The 21,343-nt window shown below is 40.0% G+C and overlaps 1 protein-coding gene across 2 annotated transcripts in view; it reads right to left on the bottom strand.

The window, feature by feature from the left end:
* Window positions 1-1,481: 1,481 nt before the first annotated feature.
* The window catches only part of PDPK1 (3-phosphoinositide dependent protein kinase 1), a 61,310-nt gene continuing 41,448 nt past the window's right edge, over window positions 1,482-21,343 (bottom strand). Inside the window, exons 17-19 of one of the 2 annotated variants that reach the window (XM_082064448.1) lie at window positions 20,258-20,374; window positions 15,273-15,398; window positions 1,482-7,683 (exon numbers count right to left, since the gene is read on the bottom strand). In XM_082064448.1, coding sequence (XP_081920574.1) covers window positions 7,654-7,683; window positions 15,273-15,398; window positions 20,258-20,374 — 273 coding nt within the window. In that variant the 3' untranslated portion in view covers window positions 1,482-7,653. The remainder of the gene's footprint in view (window positions 7,684-15,272; window positions 15,399-20,257; window positions 20,375-21,343) is intronic. The other variant, XM_082064447.1, reaches the window with a different exon arrangement.

Here is a 21,343-nt window from a genome sequence, read left to right as displayed (position 1 = left end):
CAGAGGGAGCGGGGGCGGGGCCGGGCCGGCAGCTGCGGCCGCGGTCAGACGGGCGTCGAGTCGCAGGATGTTCTGAGCTGAGGGGGCGAGCGGCATCATCGGCTCCAGCTCCTGTCCCTGCACAGGACACCCCACAGGTCACACCGTGTGCCTGAGGATGTTGTCCAGTCTCTTCTTGAACACTGTCTGGTTGGGGCCGTGACACCTCCCAGGGGAGCCTGTTCCAGTGTCCAGCACCTCTGGGTGAAGAACCTTCTCCTCATGTCCCACTGGCCCTCCACTGGCACATCTTCTGCCATTCCCTGGGTTCTGTCACTGTCACAGAAGAGCTCAGCCCTGCCCCTGCTGCTCCCCTGCTGAGGAAGCTGCAGCCCCATCAGCTCTGCCCTCCGTCTCCTCCAGGCTGAACAAACCCAGGGACTTCAGCTGCTCCTCATTTGGCTTCCCCTCCAAACCCTTCACCAGCTTTGTGGCCTCTTCTAGACACTCTCCAGTAGCTTTATATCCTTTTATCCTGTGTCCCCAGCCCTGCACACAGTGCTCCGGCGAGGCCACCCCAGAGCGGAGCGGGACCATCCCCTCCCTGCCCGGCTGGCCCTGCTGTGCTGGATGCACCAGGACACGGGTCCCTGGTTCCTCATCAATCAATCAGAGAATCATAGAATTCTTTGGTTGGAAGAGACCCTCAGGATGATCGAGTCCAACCATAACCTAACTCTAGCACTAAACCATAACCCTAAGAACCTCATCTAAACGCCTCCAGGGATGGCGACTCCACCATTGCCCTGGGCATCCTGTTCCAACGCCTGACAACCCTTTCCTGGAAGAATTTTTTTTTGCTAATATCCAATCTAAACCTCCCCTGGTGCAACTTGAGGCCTCTTGTCCTATCACTTGCTACTTGGGAGCAGAGCCCGACCCCCCCTGGCTCCAAGCTCCTTTCAGGCAATTCAGAGATCAGAAGGTCTCCCCTCAGCTCCTGTTCTCCAGCTGAACCCCCCAGGTCCCTCAGCCGCTCAAACGTGTGCTCCAGGCCCCTCACCAGCTTCGTCGCCTCCTCTGCACTCTCTCTAGTATTGGATTCGAAAATAAGTCTGTGATGTTAAGCAGTGTGATCTGTGAGTTGTACAAAATGTATGCAAAGTGATTAGTTAAAACTTGGTACGTGTTATTTTGTGTGATTATATATCCATAACAGAGGGGAGTACTTCCTACTATAATGATGAGCAACAGCCACAGTAAACACAAAATACTGTCATTGCCCATATCTGAATAAACATGACATCTTTGTGACAGAAGTATTTGGGGCAGCAGAAAAGGATACATCTCCTTTATAAAGGAAGGAGTATTACTGCTTTGAATCACTGCACAAAATGCAACTCCGTTTTATGTCTGAAGTGCTAAACTAGGAATATCAGTGATATTACACTGTTAATGTCAACATTAACAGATTTAGAAAAGAAAGATTTAAGACATCAGACTTTAAAAGGGAAAAAAACAGGTTTATTTCATGCAGTTTACAATACGCTAGTGTTATGAAAAGGAGGTTAAAAAAATACCCACACACTTTTAATTGTATATTTGTTTTAAAAAGGACGGTTACCTGTAACCATCTTCAAATGATTTGGGAAGCCCTAGCAGATTTTCATCCAGGGAAATTCCATGGATTCAGTTTCTTGTCTGTGCTGAGTTTTGACTAATGCAAAAGCATTAAAACTAGATCAAAACTCAAACTTTGCTGCAGTAAGAACACTTCAGAGATAATGAATTGGCACAAAATAAAGTGTTATTGCTAATCCACTATCCAGGAAATAACATGTTGCAAGTATGGCCACTTGAATATTAACACAAAAAGCTGATGCACAACTAATTCTGAGACCAGCGATCTGGGGGAAAAGGAACAAACACCTGTTGAATTGGGTAGGTGGGCCTACAGAGTCCACAGAAATTAGATCTTTTGCAGCCAGGCTCGGACGAGGCTCAGGACAGGAGCAGGTGGAGATAGTTGCCATTTGATACTCCTTCGGTTTGGTCATCTTGTTTAAGTTCCAGGCAGACAGGTTGGCAACGTCTGTCTTACCGTGCCGTGGCACTTGTCTCGTCCTGGCAAGCGCATGAGCCAAGTTAAGTTTGAGTAAAGTTGTGCATAAGCTTCTGGAAAAAATCTTCAAAAAGAGCAGGAATCATGTACATAAATACATTAACTCTTACATTTCAGATTACCAGGCCTGGAAGTCTCAACAGGTGCTAAGTCAGATCAAAATTTAGGCTTAGCTTTCTAAGGAGAGCACTGCCACAGAACCTCCTCCCCTTCCACACACCCCCAAAGCAGCAAAAGAACTGTTTAAAAACTCTCTCGTTATTGGAGTTATTAACCCACAACATCCCAAAGAGAAGCCCTTGATGGGCCCAGAAAGCTGTTTGCAGCAGTGTCTATTCACTGAACTTCCGAGAAGTTTATGCCTCGACAGACCTTGCTAAAGTGAAGGACAGCCAAATTGCAATGAAATATCCAGCGACAATTTCTTGCGTCAGAATCTTCCTCAAAGTCTCTCTATTGCCAGTGCTGTTCAGAAAAGGTTTTAGATTTCAGCACAGGCAATAATAAAGTGGTGGGAAATACACTGTCTTCTCTAGTGCATTCCTCACCAAGCTGGATACTGAAATCCCAAGCCATATATGAACACTTGTATCTGCAAGTGGTTCAGCCATTCGTAAAAATTGTTTGAGAGTCTGTGAGTTGAAAGAAAAACAGACGAGCTGCTTCTTCAGTGTTACATGTCTCCAGAATTTCAAATTAGCCCTGGAAAGGATCTTAGCCCTTAGCATTTCTGCAGTGAAAATGGAAAGAGTTCCTTCTGTCTGACACTCATTTAGGCAAACTGAACAATAAGGTCTATTTAGCCCTTTAAAACCTCAGTTCCCTAAGAAGCCTTTAAAGACAGCTCCTGATTGTTGTGAGCCAAAAGAAAGAAAAGTTATATGACACTGAGCTCAGAGAGCCTTCCACTTAAAAACCCCTAAAAAACAAACAAAACCCCAACACCTGAATATTTATACCATTTTAAGAATCAACAATTTGACACACAAATCCAGGTAAGATCCTGAGACTGTCCTTAAAGCTGGACATAACTGCAGTCGAAACTACAATGAAGTACCAGGCAGCATCCTCAGACTGTATGTATTTCAAAATTGTTATGTCAGAAAAGACACTTCTCCAATGACCACTGGAAGCTTTAATCCTACTGCCCTAAGCTAACGGGTACTGTTAATAATAAAACCTTGTATCTTTATAAGGGCCCCACCTTTTGGAGCTGATTGAAGAAGTTAATTTGAAAAACTTGAAAGAAGCTTCTGATGTGGTGAGAAAGAGAATAAACCAGGAGAATGGCACTTTCTGATTTTATCACATCTCAAGTGAACAAAATCCCAGGCCTCATCTCCAGACTCTTTCATTTGACTTTGATCTCCATGAAAAGCCCGGTAGTCACTTTTTTTCTCAGTACTTCTCAAGGAATATACTCCAGTATACCTGAGTGACTAGACAATACATATTACAATCTAGTTTCTAGGTCATTTCATTCAATCAGATACTATTGCATTTTTGCATCCCAAATTCATTTTTGTAATACTAATAAAAATACTGATATCTATTGAGTGTGTGTTAATTTACTAGTGGTCACTTCCTATTGCTCAAAGAGACCGACAGCTCTCAACAACCTCAACAGATGCTCACAGAATACAACGTTCTGTTCTGAGCAGCAGTTTTCTGGAAACACCATCATCCTACTCAACAGCCCCGTTCCCCAAGCATGTCCGCAAACAAATCTTTTGTTTAATCTGCTACGAGTTCTCTTTTTCCTCCTGAAAGAAGAACAATTCTCAGAGAAAGAGGAGATTGATTCAGCTTTGGTGTCTTCAGGAAACAGTTCTGTTCCTAATCAATCACAACTGTGCATTCGCATTGCTAGAAATGGAGCTACGCAGCTACTGTCTGAAGAAAATCTGAAGACAAAAAAAGTCGGATGGATACGTCAAGCTCAATTTCTTAAGAAATATCTTTTACTAATGCTAAAATGAAAGCTGGAAGGAACTTTTATCATTACAAGAAACCTAGCTGAGTTTGAAAAAAAACACAGTACATTTTCCAAATATGCTGAGGATATGATTCCGGAGACTGAAAGTTTAGTAGAGAATCAATATAAAGCTTCTAAATACAATCAGGCCTTTGACACACAAATTATTGTGGGATAACAAACTGTTCTTGGCCATAATCCACGGAGACTCCACAGTTAATGGGAGAAAATTCCAGGTAGCCTTTTGTCTTTCATTTCACATCTTAGAGGCCTCAGAATGACTTGTTCATTGCAGATAAACTCCAATTTAACTGCCACCTGAACAAGTCAAAAGCATTTAATATAAAAATGTCACCTCTGATACAGAAAACGAGCCTCTGACAAAGCTTAAGGCCAACAGCACACTGTTTCCTAACTCAAAGGAAGAAGTTGCTCTAGTCAATTTGAACTTCTCCGTTTTAAAACAAGTTTTGCAAGAAGTTTGTCATGCAAAAGCCATTAAAGAATTTACCTGAAAATCCACTAATCACCTGCTGCAGTAACATCCTGTTCCATGGACAACATGCCAAACAACTTCACTGAATATTCATATTGCAAAAGGGTAGAACGTTAAATCTGTCATAGAATTTACATTTTCACGAGAGGTCACCTTGATTAACTGCTATGTTTTGCCATCTCCCCCTTCCTGCTTTATTTCCATCTGCCAAGATCTCTTTGTGCTCAGGATCTGAAATTCTAACCTGGAACGCTGTTTTAAGAATGGAGCAGCTGTGCAAATCCACATCCATGTCAAAGGCTTTTGCAGCACAGCTCTTCAACTACAGGCCCCAGTGAACCCATCCGCTCTGTACAGTCACAGGCAGTTCTCTTGAGGTAAATACAGATGCCAAAAAAGGGACAAAGGGCTCCGGTTTACACTATCTTGGTACATTACCTCAGCCTGCAAGATCTCAAGAGACCAAGCAAAGTTTGCAAAACCTCATGATGCAAACTGGACTTTAATGCAACTACCTTGTTACTGTAGCTATTTTTATTTGAAATTACAAGAGTCAAATAAAAAGAAGCCAAACTTACTTAGGGATCAATTCTTAATGCCTTGAAAACAGCACACGGTAGCACTTCCATCCATCTGATTAAAGCAATAACGGCATTAGCAAGAACAGGAAGGTAGGTAGTTCAGGTGGACTCAAACAACAGCATATTTAAAATAATTTACAAGGTACCTGCCTATTTGTTTTTCTTAAAAATCTTTGTGAGGTATTGGAAACAAGTGCAAAATGATTAACCACTCATTTTCCCAAATTTGCTACAACAGGGATACATGTAAACTAGATTGCAGGTAATCTCACCATAAAAGCTGTTTTTAAATGGAAAATACTCCAGTGGAAAAAAAACCTACTTAGAAAAGCACACTCTTACACATTCTAAATTTGTTCAGTTTGCTCAGTTTGTTACTCATGCTTTGCTGCTGCCAGTCTGGAGAATTTCACTTTATGAAACAAAATATTCTGTCTTTTCTGGGGTTAAACAAGAGAGACAACAGAAATGCTGATTGAGAAGCATCGTTGTACAACTGATACTTTAGGCATTAAAATCCACTTAGGCCAATGCCCAATTACTCTGAGAGCACAGCAAGAAAACAAGAAGAAACATCGTTGGCTGCAATTCCATGAGCTGGGGAGCTCAGAGAATCTGGTGGAGTCATGCTGTTCAAAAACACAGTGACTACTGCAGCAGAGGAAACCTTTTAATATGCAGTTAACACAGACAACTGTTACGCTTATTTCCAGATACACAAGATAATCTGTTACTATTTAGGGGAAATTTGGGTGCTAAATTTAAGCTGATAAAATATGGGTGCCTAAAAAAGTATAAAAGTATAAACATTTCCCCCTAGACAATTACATTTTTAGTAAATTCGATTCCGTTTTAACATCTTAAAAAAATGACAAACGTTTTATTTGTTGTTGTGGAGGGGCCAGCAGCTTCCTCGTGCAGACCACATCCAAGTTGCAAAATGCATTACAAACCCTTTCAAGCATTAGACACATGGACAAAACATTTAGCCCATTGCTGAACCTGCTTAGTAGAAACGGTTTTTACAAATTGTTTCTGCCAAACTTTTATCGATGTATAATAAGTCCTTAAAAATAAAAAGAGTAGACCCTGGGTGTTTGAAAAATCAGGCTTTTGTGTAAAGGATTACCTAGAGTATAACCATAAATTCTGAAGTTACTGAGAATGAAAACCGTAATGTCTTTAGAATTCAAAACAAACTCGTAGCCTTTTGCAACTCCCTTCCACTACTTTCCTAAGTCAATGAAGTTTGATAGTCAATTTCATTAAGTGTTTTAAAGATCTGCTAAAGATTTTGCTCAAAACATAGTGTATTAAAAAGCTCCAGTCTCGTGTATTAGCCTTCATCAAGGACAAACTAATGCAGCTGCACCAGATGTTTTCAAACAGTGTTCTTTAACTGCATAGATGGAACAGTACAGAAAGAGAAAGACTGATTACAGGTATCCTGAAGGTTTGAAGCAATTAAGTTTTGCAATTGGATGAGCTTGTGTTCACACAAGGTTGATTTTAATCCCAGTCACAGAGACGGGGATCTAGGACTAGCCAGCCGTATTTCTGTGCAACCTTCAGCTCTTGAGAAATCTCTACCATAATCCACAGAGGTCAACGCTTATAGGCATTTTATAAAAACACAAACACACATGTGAGTACAAGCATCTCAAAAGAAACAGAATGTTCAATTGTTCATTTTAAGTGAATTCTGATTCCCCTTCCAAACATCTGGCTAAGACTGGAGCATAACTTTTGCAGGAGAAGACTGTTTCAACAGAAGGAACTTCGAGAACAACTCAGATGAAGGCCATTTTCTCTGAGCTTAGTCTTCCCTTTGGGTATTAAAATATGCTATAAATCCAGTCAATATATACACCCTTCCTTTAGAGAAACCTTTTGTCTGTTGTGTAACTTTTTACGTGCTAGTTTCAGTTGATCTCCTAGGCTGTTATTACATAATAGAGCATGTCACAGAGACATAAGGAATGTGCAGTATAACACAGTCAGCTGGGGCTGCCACTGGTTCTGAAAACAACGTAGGCCCAAATATTTGCATTTGTAGGCTGCAATATGTGTGTGTGTGTCTGTGTAGCACCAATTACATTGTCCTTTAAATGTTTACAATGATTAGTAGGAAAATGTCTCTGAACTGATCAACATTGGGTCATCCAGCACCAGATATTAAGTGCTACATGTCTCGGAGGAAAATATGAGTGCACGGTCATTTCTTTTCAAATGACCAATGACCAGTGTCAGTCAGCCCACAAGGGAGTACAACCATGCACTACAACCAAAGCTTAACACACTCCCACACCATCTATTCTCATTACATAATCTTGCAACACTTTCAGCCAGTTGACACCAGCTTAGAGGCAAAAATGGTTGAACCCAGATCAACAGAAAATTGTCTAAATCAGATTTTTTCTTGTACAGCCGAGCCTCTTCAGTGTGACAATTCACTGCGTCTTGGAATAAAAGAAAAAAGTGTCACCGTTCAATACTGTCTTCACATCCTGGAACCTCGTTCTTGCAAAATCTGAAACAGACCAATAAAAATTCTATAAATCAATATTTGCTCTGCGTCACTCCTAAAACATGGAGGTCAAAGGGCAATATAATGAGTATTTCGCATAACTGATAAAGTGTCACCTGGTTCAAGAACATTCCTGAAGTCTGTGCTTTAAGGTTGAAAAAAGACAGATTGATACATACAATGTCTACTATCAAACATAATGAAAACAGATGTAAATCACCGCTAGGAACTGAGTATGATTAATATAACCAAAGCTTAAGGGTTACTAGGTGTACAAAGTAAGCCATTTCACCTCATCCTAGTTCTGAAGATACTTAGGTCCTGCGTGGTAAATGAACTCGGGTACTTCATTAGAAATTGAATTTAATCTTCATTTTTCCTGTTCCCGTAAAATGTCCTTAAGCCTCTGAAGTTTTAGCTGCAAATTGTGTCCCATGAATTAGTACTGAAAACATGAACTAGCAAGTCAAAATGTGCACAAATGGCACACTGGACAAGACAATGCAGGAAGCTTCCAAAGGCGAAGAGTATGAGCTGACATGATTTAAATCAACACATCCACTTAAAATCTGAAATAGATACCCAGGTTTGGTCTTCTGCATGAACTAAAGTCAAACAACTACATTTCTTCACAGATGTTTACTATGCTGTTCAGACGTACAAACCTTATCAGCCAGACTGACCAGACTGACAATACGTGCTACTCTGACAGCAGTTTTATAATATTGTTACATTAATATTTTTTTCTTGTGCAAGATCTCACAAGTTTTTTTAGGCATCCTTGTCCATATGAAAATGGTTCCTGTGGACACGGCACACGGAACTCTTGATGCGTTACCTTGTCCACCATTATCCTTTGAAACATCCAGGCCAGGCGGCTGAAGGCAACATGGGCTCTGACTTCACGGGGAGGAACAGATTTCTCAATCTGTCTAAGGAGTCTGATTCTCCCACTGTTACCAAGGAACTGAGATTCCCATTATAGCGAGCAAGAGGATTTTTTTCCCCTAAAGCAGTCAGCTTGTTTAATATTCACTTTAAAAGGCATATATTAAACATAGGGACTGAAGTCTAACAGAAACAAAACATCTACCCCTGGAAAACCTATGAATCCTTGTCTCTGGCATCTTGCAACATGAAAACCACTTATTCTACTTCCAATTTGACAATTTTTTTCCTTTCCGTTTCATTTTTTTGGATGCTCCAGTGAGGAAAGGATCCAGGTCTCAGGATTTGCTGTCCAAGCACAACATTTCTCACCTTGCTGCTCCACATCAGCAATGACGGGTCAGCTCTTGGCTCCACAGCACTGCTGGGGCGCCTTTCAGCAAACTGTAGAACCAATAGCAACAGAAGCCAAATAAAGCACTAAGCAAAGCTTCAAATATACTAAGGGAAAGTCCTTAACAACGTTAATCTGTAAGTACAAGTATCTCTAAAGATACTTCATTTTCTTTTGCTTCTTGACAGTTTTCCTAGTACTGGGAAGGGCTCTTGATTTCAAAAGCTGAAAGAAAGCAAAGGCACAAGCCCTGGAAAACGGCAGAGCTATCTCCAATGTAGAATTTCCTTTGATGATGGTTTCAGTGTGATCTGACGTTAAGACAAACACCTGATGTAGTGCTCAGTATCCCCCTCGATCCCAGATGACGTGCGGGATTTGACCACACAGACAAATGCTTCGGTCTTTGTGCTCGTAGGTAAAGGTTGGCAACCACAATTTCACGTATGGTTTTAAATCAAAAAAGTCTAGGTGTTTGGTTTCTTTTTAATATTGTTGAAATGTTGATAATTTAACCTACCAGCCTCCATTGGCAAGCCTAATATGTCTTTCACAGCAACTGTAGTCAAATAGGTTCTCAGCTGCTTTGCACAACTCCATGGGATTGTTGAAGGACTGGAGTTCATGAAGAACCCATCACCATCTGGGTGCTTCAGGGACAGTTTGAAGACAGTTCAATGTTTGCTTAATAAACAAACAAACCACTTCATCTCTTGCTCACTGTACTTCCTGCACTACCTGGGTCTTGCCTTGTGCATACCAAGTTCTTTTTCATTTCAGATGTCACTGCACCTACTTTAATAAATTTTCAAAATACAGAAAAATATGTTTCCCAGGGGCCATGACATGCTTTAGGGTATATTTTAGATGCAAACATTGCTTATTTCATCAAGATAATTTACTATGTGTTCTAAGCAAAAAACATTTCATTTCAAACTGTAGGAAATATCCAAGTGAATTCTGTGAGGAAAAGCCAGGTCCTGAAAATCACTGAACAGCTGCCACTATGACATATTCTAAAGGGATTAGACAAACTTACAGACAGTGCCATTGACACATGCTCATGGCATCATAGTGTCATTGTAGCTTTCACAGAATGATCTGGATGCAGGCTTGAAGCCAAAATTCCTGAGCCTTACTGGAAGGTGAGGAAATGTATCAGGAGTTAATTTTATAAATGTTTCACACATAAACTCTTTCCTTGAGTATTCGCTGTTGGTCACAGCTGAGAAGAAAGTGCTGGAGTAAACGTCCACATAGTAGATACCAGTCTGACCCAGCAAATGCAGTCAGTAAATGAAAGAGTCTCTAATGGAGACAAAGCCATGGTGGAAATAAGCATCTGTGTAGTTAGATAATATTATTGGACCTATTTTTTTTTTTAATCTTTCCAATTTAAAATGAAACATTTGCGTTTATTCTTTCCTAGAAGATAAAAAGTACTTCTAAGACCCAGAACTATTTTCTGCAGCTTCAGAGCACATACAGTAAGATAAGGCTAAGCCAAATCTGGATGCTGAACTTGGCACACTTTACTGAGCCAGTAAACGCAACATAAAGCAGAAAATTCTATCAGATCAGGCAATATTTTAACACACTTTGCTTGGTACATCTTCTGTAGCCCATGCCTTTGCTAAAGGGTGATTTCTGATCAGCTAGCTCTCCTGAGGCATCCACAACTCCTCTGGGCAACCTGTTCCAGTGTCACACCACCCTCCTAGTGAAGAATTTCGTCATTATATCCAATCTAAATCTACTCTCAGTTTAAAAACATCGCCCCTCATCCTGTCACTACAGGCCCTGGTATAAAGTCCTGCTCGATCTTTCTTATAAGCCCCTTTTAAGTACTGGAAGGCCACAATAACATCTCCTCAGAGCCTTCTCCTCTCCAGGCCAAACAACCCTGACTCAGCCTTTCTTTACAGCAGGTGTTCCAGCGCCCAGACCGTGTTTGTGTCCATCCTCTGGCCCTGCTGCCACAGGTCCATGTCTGTCTTGTACTGGGAATCCCAGAGATGGACACAATTCTGCAGGTGGGTCTCACCAGAGCAGAGCAGGGGGCAGAATCACCTCCCTGCCCCTGCTGGACACGCTGCGTTGGGTGCAGCCCTGGATAATGGGCTTTCTGGGCTGCAGCTGGATACTGCTGGCTCACATGCAACCTTTCACCCACCAGCATCCCCAAGCCCTTCTCTGCAGTGCTGCTCTCAATCCTTTCATCCCCACGCTGTACAGACACTGGGAACTGTCCTGCCCTTGCTGCAGATCTGCTGTGTTCTGAGTTTCCTTTTTTTCATGCTTCTGTTCTGCTTTTCCTCCAGGTTCACCAGATCCCAAGTTGACTTATCAACTCTAAACAACGCTGAACTGACTCTCACATCCCAGGGGCCTGAATGTGATTGCTTCTTAGGGAAGCAGAATGGGAGATCTATTTCCTCCCACTCAAAATAAATCTGCTGCAGATAGAATAGCTTTTTAAGGACTGTTCGTTTCTCAGGCAGCTTAAGAATCTTGCATTCAATTCCAGCACAATGCCAGTTTATTGTTTTTTTCAATAAAGTTTCAGATTTGATCTGTTTCTTGCAGCCATTCCCGAGCCCTTGGCAAAAGACCTTATTCTACCTCGGCCATAGTTCCTGTTAGCACCAGTTAAGAAAATAATGCCAGTTCTTCAGCCATGTGGAAGCAACACTTCCAAGATAAGTATAAGGCTGCTTTACAGCTGAAGAGTTCTAGTGTATAGATGAGAAGCTGGAGTTCTACCTCATGCCATTGTAAATGACTTCAATTTATACAGGCTCAAGTGACTACCTGCACATTGCATCAATGAACATTCAGTGACAAGTTATCTTCTCAAAACTGGATAGCGGAATAAATCTGAGCAGTGCTTGCAGACACATTAGGAAAAGGTTGCAAAAGTTGTTCTTTCTGATGCACCTTTTGTGTTCTTCCACTTGTGACTTTTAAAGTACTTCCATCTTCAATAACATGTCCAACTTCTGTGGGGAGGACTTGATCCCTCCCAGGAAAGAGTTGGTTCCTGTGATAAATGTAACTGTAGCACTGAGATCACACTATTTACTTACATTGGGCAGATCTTGATTCAAAAATTATTGGTTTCAAAATTATCAGAAAGACCACCTTTTGACTATGTTGCCCTTCAGTCAAGTTTGCTAATTTATTGCTGAATCAGACATTTACTAAAAATTTATACTCTAAGTTTGTATCAGATGCCTCTACGTGTAAAAAAAACCAAAAGAGACAGAAAAGATGGTGCACAGAAAATAAAAACGAAAAGCAATTCTGACCCTGGAATCTACAGAAAGAAATGTTCTTCTCAGCAAAGCTTTAAAGGAACCAATCACAATGCAGTTTATAACAGCAACACTTAATTATTCCATCAAAGAAGCAATATACAGAGTGGGAATTCCGTCTTTGCTAACCGTGCCAGCACGATAATCACAAACACACACACCACTGGGACTAGCCAAGGGACAGCACTAGTGGGATAGGAACTGGATGGGGCAGAAAAGCAGCTGGGCAGAATCCTAGGGCAGCTAGTGCTCACCATGACATTTACACTTAATCTGAGTCATTCATATCGTAATCCGTTTCTTCATCCTCACTCTGTGTGGCATGCAGCATGCAGCAAGTATAGAGAAAGGAAAGGAAAAGAAGAGATTGCCAGTGAGTCAGAGCTGCAGCGAAGTACAGTCCACTTACACTTGAAGCACCTGGGAATGACATTTATTTACTTTTATTTGGGACCCCCGCTCTTTGTAAGCAAGTATGACAGCAGACAATCTCAAGGATGAACGTTACATATTTCATGAAAATTTCCTTCTTCAAATGTCCTAAAGTCATCAGATAGAAGCCAATAGTGCCATGCAATATAAGAATAGGGACCATAGGTACAGAGAAAATCTAAATAAAACTGTAAAGCTGGAACCTTCACTCCATATACTCTTTGCCACGGATGGGAAAGGACAGCACTTGAGAATGCAACCTGGGATGCAGATGTTCTGAACAAGCTTTGCTTATTTGTCCCAAGAGTGACAAGTCAATAAAGTGGTATGAGAGAGGGGAATGCTCATGGCAACACAGGTTTTCTAACAGTAGTGCCATGGCTACCGGGGAAAGACACTGGACCCATTTAAGTCAATGCCCAAATGCCATTGATTTCCTCTGCCTAGATGTATTAGAAGGTTACATGGAAGTCAACTGCTAACTTACTACACAAACCATTCTCCAGAAAAGGAAAACACAAGAAAAAAAAGCCTCTAAGAAGGAAAGAAGGTGAAGCTTGATTAGATGACCTATCAGAAAATTATTTTTCTTATCCTGAAAGTCCAGCACTCTTAATTAAAATTTAAGTGCTTGTCAATAAAAATTACATACTGGCAATTTTTTGTTTTCTCTAACTCAACCTGCTGCCAAAGTAATAGGACGACTTGCTCATGGCTTCTAAAAGCCAGCCTCAGGCCGTGAGCACGTTATTCTGTGTATGTCACTGGATACAGAATTTCAATCACATGAACTTCACGAAGATCAACTCAGACAGTAACCAACAGACTGGAGGATTAATGATGGCCAAGAGGGAACTGCGACCACAGCTCCCCGGGTTCAGTCCACATTCCTGAACACAGAAATCTCAGAAATCTCTCAACCAATGAGATTTAATTTTCTTTTTGCTTCCCCACCCCGATACAACTCTACATATAAAAAATAATTGACCTACTAGAAACATAATATCGAAAAAATTATTCTTCAAGTTTTGCCACTAATTACTAGCAACAGCTCAACAAAAGGAGCAAATGTTTATATCTCCAACCAAAAAGAACAGTAATTCTTATTCATCACCCTGGTCAAATTATGCTCTGCTCTATTCTATAAAACCACGACCAAGAAGAACTTAAATGGAGAGTTCTAAGATTTAGTTTGTCTCAGAGATACTGAATTTACCGAGTTGTGCTGCACTCTCAACTAACTCTTGTATTTAAGGTTTAATAGTTTCATTTGATCTGTATTTTCTTTTACATTAAGGATGCAATGTAACTCCGGCAGCTTCTGAAGTTCCCTGAAGTTACACTACCATTCATTGCCAAGATGCTTATTAAGTTCTAGAATTCTGTTTTATTTTGGGTATATATCTCAGCCCTAAATTATTACCACACAACTCGCCAACTTGTGGTTTTCCCGAAGCACCTTGGCAGAATCAGACCCTGAACATGGTTTTGGCTCATGTGGCTCACCCAGGTTCACTCTTCACTCTTGACTACATTAATCCCTTACAACTCTTCGCAAGTTTTATCTCGACAGTGGCAAAAGAGCATAAATTAATCATTTCACTAAAAATCCAACATAAAGTTTAGAGTATTGTTATAGTGCAATTTACAAAAGTAGCTCTTTATATGTAGCTGCATAATCAGGTTCCAAGGCACAGAAAGTAGTGAAGTTTTATTTATTTGAGGCCTCAGTGCCAAGACCCATCATTATTTCAAAATTTAATTTCTCTGGGGTGATTCTTGAAAAAACAACCTTTAATGTTTTACCACTTGTTTCCCATCTACATATACTACATGAGAAGCTTTAAAGCCAGCTACAGGAGTATCCAGTTTGTCTGTAGTCATCTCCTCATGCAAAGCAACGACAGAATGATAGCAACTGCCCAATATGCATGGAAGAGAAGAATAAACTTACATAAATAACTGCTCTGCCTTATTACTATTCAGCTGTGCTTCTACATTTTCCTTTGTACAAACTCTAAAAGACAACAGTAAAATGCTAAGATATTGTGCCCATTACAATCTTTCGTAAAGCGGGTTACAGAAAGTAAAGAGAACTAGGTAGAAACCTGAAAATATTAAGCTAACCTTTTCATTTTATAACATTGCAAATGACTGTTTTTCAGAGACAGTATATTACAATCTCCATTTTTAACAGTAAGATTTCTTCAGCTGAATTCAAAGAAGAAAAACAAATTTTGGCAGAATAAGGAAGCATTCAAATGTGTAAGAAACAAAACCACGATTCTGAACCATAAACAGCAAATACCTGCCAATACTAGAAAAAACAGCACAGGCATCAGGAACAGTACAGAGTATTGCATTTAAAGAACTCATCTGGTATAACAAATGTATGCTGACTGTACCATTTACAGTGTCTCATATGATGGACAGTGAACCACTATTATGAATGAGGGGAAAAAAGGCAATTAAATAACGCTCCAGAACAGAGGTGGGCCTAGCACAAGTTAGTGAAGCCCACCCAATTTGACTCCACTTCTTTAGTCCGGTGTCTAGCAACTTACCTTTGCTTTTTCACTGGGTTCACTGGTTGTGCCATAGGGAGTGTTATGCAATTCCTTTGAGACAACACACAGAAATTCAGCCTGATCTTCATTGCCATAGTTATAGGAGGAACCAATACTGACCAGCTGAAAGATGTGAAAAAAAGAAAGTGAATTGCATTTCCACGTAAAACAAACTCCATAAATTCTCATCACTAGTGCAAACGCTCCTCAGTCTGTACAAACTCTTCAGACTGTTGGCTGTGCCTGAAGCGTGATTCTCCACTTTAATGAAAATACGTTTTGATATTGACAAATACAGGCACTCTGATGAGATAAATACACCTTTCCTTTCTAAACATCTACAGAATTAATGTTTTATTCTTATGATTGTACTGTGAAAGAAAAGGCTATAGAGCAGGTCAGTGGAGAAGTAGCCTGTTCCGTGTTATTTACTAGAAACCTTCCCATCCTCCAATGTTAATTTTAAAAAGTTTGTACGTGGTATCTTTATGTGGCGTAATTTAACATGTAAACGGCTGCATGCAATAAGCACTTTAGCCTGAAGAGATACCTGCTTTACTTACAGAATAATGATACTTGTATTAAAACATATTTTGAGTGGACAAAGACAAAATTTGCATTTGACTGGAAAACAGCAAGACACAGCATGGTGAGACACCAAGGTTAACATCTGAAATTCAGAGGTACTGCTACAACTAAGTTAATTAAGGAAGTGCTACAAGCGGAAGCCATGTATAATGAAATGCGACATATTTACAAGCTTCTACAAGTCTCGATATTGAATGATAAACGACAATTCACTGAGAAAGAAGGATATACTCAACATCAGTGCTACCTTATATGCAGCATGTTCACCGAATGGCAGAAATTTCATGTAACTTGGCTTACCTTACACACAGTACACTTTCCTAATGCTAGAAGCTTTACATAGCCTGCCTTTCCAAGCCAGAATCAATTCAGATGTAGCTACTTTAAGGGTTTATTTCAAAAGCATGGCAAGATAATGTACGGTGGTATAACTACTGACACAGATCAAAGCCCTAAAAAAATCAACTGTTGCACAGATACACTGTACCTAAATGTCATTACCAAAACTATATTAAAACCGTTAATGTATTAAATCCTCCTACCAAATCACCACCCACATGTTATAAGGCTGTCCTGTTCCTATTCTCTATTTTATCATTCGAGTGCACTGGTAACGGCCCCATAGAAAATGCTTGACTTGTTTTTCAGGGCAACAGCACTGGAAACACTTCAGTTATCTGTCTAAAAGCGTGTGCTGCCATTAGTCCAGCACAGCACCAAGAGAGTAAATCTTTGTTAAAGCAGAGAAGACGCAGCCAAGATGAAATCTTGGTCCAGAATCTGTACTTGAGGGATGAGATTATTCCCCCAGCAGAAGTGGAAGGCAGACCGAGGTTAAAAGCAGATTCCATATAGCACCCTCAGGAGAAAACAACGCTGCACTGCAGTTTTAAGGGGAGAGAAACCCCTCCCTCCTCCGCTCCTACCGGCACTCTGGCTCTGCAAAATACAGCCAGTAATGAACATCGGCTCACCAAAAATTAATGTGATCATGACATTTTTTCCACCAAAACCATTTAATGAAGTTACAAAACCCCAATTTTTTTTAGAGGCGCCAATATACTCTCATTGGAATACAAAGGCGCCATCTAACTTGAGATGTGAAGTCAGCTCATCTTTCACAATGGATACTCTACATTCTGCACCATAGCGTATTTGTGTAACAGAGAATCACAAAACCCATGAAGTTACTAGTTGCTTAGTTGCACAAAATGGACTAAGAAAGTCCAATGAAAAGCTGGAAAATCAACCCAGACTCACTCCATACATAGACGTGACTTGTTGACTTCCTCCCCTACCAGCAGGAAACATCGTGCATAACTTTTCGGGGAAAAAAAAGCAGTTCAGCCAGCTCTAAGTCTGTTGAAGTGGTATAAAGTTTATCCTGTATATTACATAGCAATTACAAACCATATAACACAAATACAGTAACTGCTTAAATCACTGATGTAAAATATAGGACTATTTTAAGCAGTATTTTTAACCCACTGAAATTCTAGAAAACGTTCAAAAAGTTGCATAAATATTTAAACAAAGCCACGCATAATTCACCTTCTCTGAAAAGAAACTTGAAGAATAAAAATCAAGTGTATGATTTGATTTAGTATGCAGTCAACATTTCTTCTTGCAAAAGGCCAAGAACTTGCTATCAGATAAGCAATGGTAACAACTGCCAGGAGGAAAAATACTCATTGGCACTCCAAAGGAATAAATGACCTCTCTAAAAGCAGATATGATACAAGATCAAAACATTGGCCAAATGATCAATCCTGGTTCAACGAGGCTGACCGGTCCTCAGCTGATAGCTACATACACCCACCAATGCTTCATAACCCAAATAAATCAACATTTTGCACCCAAGTCGTCTTAGGAGATGTGGCATGCTGACTACTTACTAGCTAGTTGGATAGGACTATTGATTTAGCTGACTGCCAAACATCTGGGTGCCTTTTTGCCATTATTAATCAGCTGGTGCCTTTCAAGATAAAGTCACTTTGCAAAATTAAACACAAGTTCTTCAAAATTCCAACACTTAAGCAGTTCCATACGTGTGCTACTAAGAATGCATTATTTGCATAACATCAACAGCATGCTAGAAACTTCGTTGTAGCTTTTTGGCATGTATCAGCAGCAATAAGGGTGATAGCAGAAAAAAGAAACAATAGAAAGTGACTGCGGATTAGAAATGAACTGTTGTGTCAGAAAATATCACCAGAAAAACCACAATATTTTAGCACTTGTATTCCAAAAGTCACCCCATTGTTCCCAGTGTTGGTGACAACACTTTAGGAAAGATGCTGATAAACTGGAACTGCTAAACTCCCCCACCCCCCAAAATAACCCACAACAAATCAGAGCATGCTGAGGTCTGTAAAACATGCATTACAATGCACAAGAAAAGGATTTTAGATTATCCAGCCCACTGTTTCTCAGCCTTTCTGAAAGGACAAACTCTTTTTGGCTCATGGGGCTTAAAAAGTAGAGAGAGTTTTAATGACCAGAAACTTCATGAAGGAAAACCACAACATTTTGAAATGCTGAATTTCATAGATTTGTATGATTATATATACATATGTATAGATGCATGTATGTATCTTTTTTTTTCCCCTTCCATGACTTGTTTCATTCCCCCCTTACTAAAGCAGTGTGATCCTGTTTGAGCGCTCCCGTGAGCTCATGTCATAATCCAGCAGAGGAAAACGCCAATGTTACTTATCACAGAAAATTCATTAGATCACAGTCCATTCACTGTTTGCAAGAGTATTTAAGAAAAACAGATGATAAAGGTGGCATAGCTGAGAAAACAGGTCAAATGATTCCTGAATCAAGTTACTCAATGGCAGCAAAATATATGAATCTCTTTCTGTCTCAAATCAATGACTGTACACCTAAAAATATCCCTATGAATAGGCAAAATGGTTAGTGCATCACTTTTAGGAACCTTATTTTTGAAGTGAACAAATGTCATGCCCAACCAAATTGAGATATCTCAAAACCAGCCACATTTCAGTAACTTGCCTACACAGATTTGCTATCCTGGTTTAACAATATTTATTTCTTCACTGCCTTCCTCCATCTCCCATTTTATTATGCTGAATTTTACTCTGAGCTATCTAGGACCTGAACACATGAATAACATCATGCACCCGGTACCCAACACATCCCTTGACAACAGGCCACATTTCCCACTCACTTCCAAGAAATCTGCAAACCCAGTGCATTAATTTCACATTCCAAATGTTACCTATACAACTGCAAGAAACAGATAGTGCTTGGTACATTGAAAGCAGACTCTGTATATAGCTAGGCAACAGTCCAGGTTTAAAATCTAGAACTGTATGGCTAAGTGCCCATGTAAATTCACAGGCTTGTATCAAGTTCTGCTTGTATCAAGTCACTTCGCTGTCATGTTATCTTCATCATGTTATACTGATCTTTCAGACTGTATAACCATATATATAGCAAGGCAAAGAACAAGTACTTCGATATTTTATTGATGAAAAATACTACAGAACACCAGGTTCCCAAATCAGTTCACACAGCACACTGCAAAGCAGAGCACAGCTATGTAAAGAACTGGACACCCCCTCCAATGTGACCCATCAGCAAAACATCCTTCCCAAACTCTTGAACACTGGGAAGTAACTCAGCGATTTAAAAAGCAGTGACCTGAGGGCGAGGGCAGCAAAAGGATGAGAGGCCTAAAAAGCCAATGAGTGAATCTACTACTCTTCATTTGGGTTTCAAGAAAACTCCCCAAAAGGGAAAACCCCAAAACATATAAACAAGCCAAAAAAAACCCCAGGGTGTTCTTTCCACTTGAGATAAGACTTTAAAATGCTGGTTTTGTTCTCCCTTCACTCCTCCATATTTTAGCTCTGAAAAAAAACATGTTTTTAGTTGTTCTACTTTGAACATATTTAATCCACTAAAAAAACCAGTTAAGTTCCGAGTTTCTAGAAATACAGGGTTCAAACTCAGAACTGGCTATTAGATGGATGAAATACACTCAAATTGGAACAATGACTAGCACAGAAATGTACCCTCCTGAACCCAGTGAACTCAAAGCTTTATTTACAGGGCTCCTCATGGATCAAAGGTTGTTAAGTTTGGAGGAAATTTACATAAAAGAAGTTACCCACTGAGAAGGTAAGAACCCTTCTTAAGAAAAACCTTTAACTAGGGTTTTTAAACTCATTTTCTTATTATTTTTACAATACAAACATTCATAATGTGTAATGAAATACTGTGAATATAAACAGAAGCCAGTCACAAATACACACAAATTACTATGTGCTGTACATCCAGGAATAAAGTGGAATGATTTGAAAGCAGCAGAAATGCAAGAAAGCCAAGCATATCAGTGTGAGGGCAAAAAGAACGGTGGGACACACCTCACTGCAGCATTTCTGGCAGCATCTCTCTTCCCCTCTCACCTCCCGTGACACTATCAGCAGATACTCTGACTGCTGGGCCCGGCCACAGCTGTACTGGGAACCTATACTGACAAGCTGAAATAACCAATCAAAGCAAAACACAAAGAGAAACCTTTGTAAAGCTGAAGCACATACCATTATCCCAATTGTACAAGTAACAGATGAGCTCAGACGTTCAGGTAACATTTACTTGCCACTAGAACAGGTTGGTATCAAGCTACAACTTTCATTTCAACATACTTTAAATTTATGGAAGCAATTGCAAAGCAATTGCAAATTGCAATTGTAATTTCAAGGGAAGTTAAGAGTTATTGATAGTAAGCCAAAAAACTTCCCATATCACTTTGGTGTAGCAAACTACTCTGAAACACAAGGTCTGGTGCATTATGAAAGTGAGCATTTTTTCCTGTCATACTTGCCAAGTGCAGAAAGTAATATGGATAAAAGACTGGAAAGTGTTATGTAAAGCAATATAGCAAGCCTGGGTATGAAAGAGCTTCATCTCGTTCCACATATTGATAAACAAAATACAGCTAAGGAAACTAGAGGCAAAAAAGTTGAGTGCTCTAAGTAGGTTTCAGAAGGATAACTTACAGATGGTCCAAGAAAATAACTGGAGTGGAAAAAATTGTCTGCTTTGTTCCCATAAAAATCAGTACCAAGAACTCTGTTCACACTTGCTAAATGTCTAATAATTCAGAAGTTCAGACCAAACTCATCTAAAATTCTCAACTTGTTATTACAAATAATATTTTATCTTCATAACACATGGCAATTCCTAGCCCATTTAAATCAAAGCATAGCCCGTCAGTGCACTTGAGAAAGATTAGAGCTTTAAATTAAGGCTGAAGAACTACACGACAACTGCCTATCCTGAGTAAACTGGAGATTACTACCGATGAGAAGGCCCATGAACATGTATTTTTATCCTGTTATTGTTAGGTGAATAATTTTGAGGGCAGCAGCTAAACGCCATCCTCCTCACACACTGAACATATTTAAGACAGCATCATGGCGACAGACTCAGCTTACATTGATCATTAA

Source organism: Streptopelia decaocto (genome assembly GCF_964273445.1).
Source record: "Streptopelia decaocto genome assembly, chromosome: 13".
Taxonomy (NCBI): Eukaryota; Metazoa; Chordata; class Aves; order Columbiformes; family Columbidae; genus Streptopelia; species Streptopelia decaocto.
Note: the sequence above shows the minus strand (reverse complement) of the source record. Positions and strands in the feature narration are given on the sequence as shown.